The 6,629-nt window shown below is 44.3% G+C and overlaps 1 protein-coding gene across 1 annotated transcript; it reads right to left on the bottom strand.

Moving 5' to 3' along the window:
• Positions 1-4,983: 4,983 nt before the first annotated feature.
• Positions 4,984-5,997, bottom strand: LOC124656287 (B3 domain-containing protein Os11g0156000-like). The gene is made up of 3 exons (XM_047195062.1): positions 5,394-5,997; positions 5,126-5,312; positions 4,984-4,996 (listed from the first exon to the last, which is right to left on the bottom strand). Exons 1-3 carry the CDS (start codon positions 5,995-5,997, stop codon positions 4,984-4,986), a joined length of 804 nt encoding a protein of 267 aa, XP_047051018.1.
• Positions 5,998-6,629: the final 632 nt, after the last annotated feature.

Raw genomic sequence — 6,629 nt, 5'->3', positions numbered from 1 at the left:
TTTATATGCAAGGTGCGGTCAGATTGAAAAAGCTTATGCAGTATTCGCTTACATGGAACATAAGAATGTTGTCATATGGAATGCAATGATTGCTGGTTTTTCGAGGCATGCCCATTCTTGGGAAGCTATGATTCTGTTTGAGAAAATGCACCAGTTAGAGCTTTTTCCGAACGAAGTGACCTATCTTTCCGTGTTATCTGTGTGCAGTCATGCAGGTTTAGTTGAAGAGGGTCGTCACTACTTTAACCTGCTAATGTCTGATCAGACTGTTGAACCTAATGTCCTTCACTATTCTTGCATGGTTGATGTTCTGGGACGATCTGGGAAGACTGATGAGGCCTGGGAACTGCTTCACAAAATGCCATTTGAACCAACTGCCTCTATGTGGGGATCTTTGCTTGGGTCATGCAGGAACTACACTAACAGTAGACTGGCCAGAATAGCAGCTGAGCAGCTTTTTCAACTTGAGCCTGACAATGGAGGGAATCATGTTTTGCTCTCAAATGTATATGCTGCCAGCGGGAACTGGGAAAATGTTGCGATGTCAAGGAAATATTTGAAGGATAGTGGTGCAAAGAAAGAACCAGGCAGGAGTTGGATTGAGGCAAAGGGAAAAATTCATGTCTTTGTTGTTGGAGAGAGAAAGCATCCAGAAATCACAGATATACATAATAAGTTAGAGGAAATCTATGATGATATGAGAAAAATTGCTCGCAGAACCAAAATAGAATGTGATCTGCATGATGTTCATGACGACCAAAAAGAGGAGCTGCTTAAATACCATAGCGAGAAGTTAGCACTTGCTTTTGGTTTAATTTGCTTGCCTCCTAATATGCCAATAATAATACACAAGAACCTTAGGATCTGCGGAGACTGTCATTCGTTCATGAAGGTTGCAGCCCATATTACCGAACGTCTAGTCATTGTCAGAGATACCAATAGATTTCACCACTTTAAGAATGGCTCATGTTCTTGTGGGGACTTTTGGTGATTTTGGACTGAATGGAGAGTGCAACTATCTAACAGTGGTACTGTCTTCATCTAGCAAATTATTGCCTCTCAGTAGTGGCACTGCCGCACCAAAGATCTATGTCAGGACTGATTTCTTGATAGCTTTGCCATTCAAGTCAATAATGTCATGTTGTTGGCCCAATGGATGTAATATAAACACTATCATCTGATCTCCGTATAAAAATGGATGCAGATGCAACTACTTGATGGACTGAATAAACTGTGTCAGCTATCTTGTACACTGTATTCTTTTCATACATGACGAGCCACATTGGTTGGTGGTCCAGTAAAGATATACATGGGGAGTGGATGCAAGATCTGTTCGTACAGCAATACACATGGGAAATGGATTTCTTCCAACCTCGACACTTGCTGATTTCAGTGGCTGAAGAAGCCTGCTATGCCACTTACTCGGCACTACCAGTGTAATTATTGAGAACTGTACCAACTGATGAACATTGTGGTTTCAGCTCCTTATGATCGAATCATCTCATCATTCTTTCCACTTCAAAAATGATGAACTCCGAAAGCGGTATATCTTGATGTCCTTTTCCAGCACTGCTCCTGTCATATTCTATTTCTGAAGAAGTTCATTCTTTATGTTATAGTATTAAATACCTTGCATCTGCACATAATTTGCACTGGGAGTTTGTGGCATTATTACTCTTGTAACCATCAAATCCAATCCATATTTGTTGCATTTACGGTAGCAATTATTTGTTATAACTTTCAAATTGAGAACCAAGTCCCTCTGAGTATGTTTGTACAATTATACCTTTTTGTGAGCTTTCGATTCACGATTCATAGTAATCTGCCATTCTAGGCTTTTCGCATGACAAGGACAAAAGAATTGGTTATTTTAGAAATAACTCCAAACACAATGTCCCCCATTTTTTACCGTATCTCCCGAGGTTTCTTCTGTGCAGCACTGAAACAGTATGTGCTGTCTGATACTTACTGTCCACATTTTTTGACGGATCTTGCCACTTCCATTTCCGTTAATCTAATTCTCTTTTGGTCGCATCCTCTTGGTCATGTTTCTTAGTTAGACTAGTATGTTGTTATTTTGAGGCATACCTAAATCTTTTCATCTCTGTGTACTACAGTATAACATAGCAGAACCGCTAGTTAGTATCCATAATTCAATACAGTAAAGCTGTCTGTCCTTGTTCTCTAAAAATTGATTTCTGTCCTTGTCATTTGACATCCTTGCGAACTTGCCAGCTGTGCATAGTTTCGCATCTGCACAGTCCCCACTCGCCATCTCCCGCATGTTACATCTGTTTCTCAAGGAAAGTACTGCTTGTGTACAAAAGTTGGCGGCTAGAACCACTAGCAGGCCCCATGGAAAGGGAAAACAATGCATATGAGAGAGGACCATTCATCAGGTTAGCCATTATTTTGTGGACCATACATCATGAACTTCGTGAAGGTTGCAGCTTCTTGTAAAGGAAAAGAGATCTTGTGGCTGATGCCTGATGGGTATATCATAGCATTCTCTACGCCCAGTTTGACAGACTAAGGCATAGCCTAGTGGTGGGGAGGGGTTGATGCCTTCCCACCCACCCGAGTTCGAGTCCTCATGCTCGCAATTTCGGTGATGTTGTATCCCTGCTATCAAAATACCACGTGGCCCCTCCCACGTAGGAATCATTTTTTTTCTACGCCCAGTTTGAGTTGCCCCCCTACACGCCTATTATTTGAGTCAGTCCTTTGGTAGTCAAGCATATGGTTGTCTAATCCGGTGGTGGTTTCCGTTGCTCGCCTACTGATTTACTCTCGTCACATTGTCATATTTATTCTTGGTTATAGCTGTCTGGTCATTGTACTACCAAACTCTGGAACTTCGAATAGAATTGTCCCATGCTTAATTTGATGCCAAAATTTGGTAAGATTATGTTTTCTTGGGCTATTTTTTATTTAATTTTTTAACGAAACTGAACAGCCAATTTGGGCACCTAGATTGAGGCAAACCCACAATTTGGCTTAGTTTTGTTGCTCTGTATTGGCAACCAAACTGTCCAAACCTTCATATCCGATCTAGCCCAGACTTTCACGTTGAAATGAAACTTGAGCTTTTGCTGTAGTATAATTTACATGGGTGACGTGATTAGTTTGTACTTAGTGGTTGCATCCTTTGACAAATCTATTCTTTTACATTAAAAAGACAATCTCTTTTTCTTGGTATGTGTTAAGTAGACCAGGTGAGGGTCTACTTTACCATTATGGCACTCACATGACTCTTTGTACTAATGTTAATATAACTATTTGGTGTTCAAAGGCGTTAATCATGCAGCCCTGGGGTGCCCCGGATAAGGTTCACTGTCATTACGTAAAGTCCCGCTGCACATGGCTCCTGTTCTTGCTAGCAGACAGGATATCTTGCTGTTGATACGGTCATTAACCTATATAAGTTTAATCATCACAACCACAATTTGCTGCAAGTTCCATTCAGATGACTCTAAAGCCTGCATCTCATTCATTCTTTGATCCAGGTCAGTACTCTAGTACCGTGTTTCTAATCCGTCCATACCACATTTATCAATTGCTTTTTTAAAAAAAAAAACGGGGGCAAACGCTTTGCCTCAGTCTATTAATTAAGAAGAGAATTGCCTCTATACCGCTCAGGCGACCTGCAGTTGTGCAGTCTGCATACTAAGATGAGCTGTTACATGAAATTAGGTGACCTATGTAACAGAGAGTTTTACTCTAGATCCTTCAGCTACTTTGTTTTTCTATCTTTGGTATGTGTTTCACAAGAGGACACGAGTGCAAAAATTGTTATACAGCTAGCTACTGTTTGACCCTTGTTAAGAGCTGATAGCGCCACACAGTATAGTTAGGCCATGTTTCTCCAGGCATCTACTACTTTCAATAATTCGCCGGCCGGCCAGAACAATAACCTGTAGTTTGCCTCGTACTAAAAGCCTTTCTAACATAGGCAACTAAAGCAGGAGACAGATTTCCAATTTTTCTTTTGATACTTGCTGCCGGGAATCTTGTTGATTATTGGTGCCTAGTGGCTTTTTTATGTCTGAGAAACTTGCCTCTTAGACCATCAACTTAGCCAACCTTTTTCTTTGTATCCTACTAGGGCAAATTGAACCCACTTGCACACATAAAACTTCTGCCGAGCCTTTCCTTCCCGAGGGAACAAAAAGGCGGAGACCGGCTACTAATAGAATAGTAAAAGATCAGGACATGGACATCCCCAGGTGTCGGCATCACTTGTGGTACATCAATTCTTTAATGGTCCTTTGGCATCGTATCAATCTTCGCTATAGCATTGCCCTCCTTATTATATTGCCTTGTAGTATTGCATTTCACGTACACTCACTCATTGCTTATGTTTGGTGAATGGATGCATTGAATTTTTTTTGGAGAAGGTAGTAAGGTGAATGCATTGAATTGACTTGAAAACATTGAACCAATTTGATTGCATGAGATGTAGAACAACAGTACTAGAAGAGGTGAGATTTTAGACAAGGGAGAGAACAAAAATCCCCATGGGGGATATTACTTTGTTTCTTCAGGAGGCAGGAGATGATACATCAGCTTCATAGTTTGTTCTTGGACCCACTACAGACAGATGACACATACATACATGCTTGCAAGCATGTCCTTTTGTTTTTCATGTGTGCCACCATCCCTCTATCTCTATCTCTCTCACTCCCTCTCCTTTTCAACCTGATGTTTCCTGAAACCTGCCACCTGCTAAGGGCCCCGTACTATGATCCAGCAGGGTTTCTGGAAGACAAGAAGAAAACATAGAAAAAAAGGGCAACTATGGGAGGGAGATTGCCCGGGAAACAAGGGATCTCCCCACTTCGTCTTCCTTTTCGTTCCAAGGGTCAATGCAAGCCTGTCACTTAGTCCAGAGTACTACTAGTAGCCTAGTTGGCTGATATAGTAACTAGTTTCACCGCTGGTTGTTAGGATCCTGCAAGCATGGCTTCAGATCTCTTCATCATCTTATGAACTGCCCCTGTTATGGAAAAAAATGTGTATTTAGCATAGTTATGGTATTTAGTTTTTATTTTATTCTCAAGGTTTAGAACAACAGTAGTACTACAAAATGAATGCAATTGAACTTCGTGATGTTTACAGCACTCACCAGTAAGTTGGCACCATGGCCACTGCAGCGTAGGGGCTCTGGTGGGTGTAGTCGTACATTGGCGTCGTTGCTTCTGCCTCTGGCTCCGGACCGCAGTCGAGGTTGACGCCGAACAGCCGGAGATGTCTCGACGGCGGCGCTGATGCCATACTGCTGCTCTTGGCGTCTGCCTCTCTCTGCGACTCACCTGCAAGAGTTCACCAGAGAATGGTGTAAGAGATGGTTTTGTTGCATGCTATCAGCAGTGCTTTGTTCTTGAGTGCTGTACCTGCATGCAGCATGTCGCTGTGATCTTGCTCCACCGAGCGGCGATAGGCGTAGGAGTTGGCAGGGCTGGTAGGGTATGATCCCGACGTGCTGTAGCACATCGGGCTCCAAGGCTGCTGCTCCCCGGCGCTCAGAGCTGGTGGAGGTACACGCACAGGCGGTGGCGGCGCGCTCTCGCCACGGCGCCTGCAGCCGATGAAGAGCCGGTCGCCGGTGCCAAGGCCGCGCACCCTCTCGAAGTGCACGACGTCTCCTGCTTCGAGCTGCTTCTCCTTGACGTACCGGCTCCAGCCCTTGGTGAGCACGTAGCTCTGGCTGCTCGTCCAGTACGAGTACCGGAATCGCCATGGCTTGCCGGCCTCATCCTCGAAGGACAGGAGCAGGTCCTTCTCGCCGGGGGAGTCACCGCCGTTCAGGGGGAAGTACCTCTCCGCGTGCTGCTTGGGAATCACCAGCCTGTTGAGCTTGCCCACATCACTGGGCGTCAAGGGCTTCTCAAACAGGTGCTCCCTCTCGTACTGGTGGTGGTAGTGCAGGTTCGTGTACATGGCTACCCCCCATGGCCAGGCCTGTGGGTGCCCCTGGGAGAGAGGGTGCATGGCCATTGCTGCTCTGGAGGAAAGCTACCTAGATGTTCTTGTCTATGCAAAAGTTGGGTAGTGAAGAGAAGAGGAGAGGAGAGGAGAGGCAGGACGATGGTGTGTTGTGAGAACCATGCATATGTCATAGCTAGGCATTTATAGCCTCCCGAACTTTACATGGCTTGGAGGTGTCTAGTTAGTGTCTGCATATAATATATTGGTATTTACGCAAGGAGGACTTGGTGCATTTGATCCTGAACAAATGAAGGGTAGTGCTACTGCTAGTATTTAACCTAGCTAGACAGGAAGAATCAAAGTGAAAGGGCTTCAAAGGTGCTGAGGTTAGAATATATAGTTTCAGCGTAGCTGATGAGGAATGATCAGGTGGTGGTACTTAAAAGTTGGTGCCTGGCCATTGTGGCCTAATCACAGCCGTCCAGGGGGTGCAGTAGGGTAGGCCCCATCATGGCTCCATGTGCCTGGGTTTGTTGGGGCCTATGCAATGTGATGTAGTATGACCCCTTAACTCTTCATTTTAACCTGTAGAGGTCCAGTCCAGGTCTCTGGTGCAGCAGTGCAGTGCTGGACATCTACTATCTGGCCTTGGGATGGTGCAAGAAAGTCCTGGTTTGTTTAGAAATTCAGTTTCCAATAAG

This window comes from Lolium rigidum, chromosome 5 (assembly GCF_022539505.1).
Source record: "Lolium rigidum isolate FL_2022 chromosome 5, APGP_CSIRO_Lrig_0.1, whole genome shotgun sequence".
NCBI lineage: Eukaryota > Viridiplantae > Streptophyta > Magnoliopsida > Poales > Poaceae > Lolium > Lolium rigidum.
The sequence above is the reverse complement of the archived record's forward strand: the minus strand, read 5'-3'. Positions and strand labels throughout refer to the sequence as shown.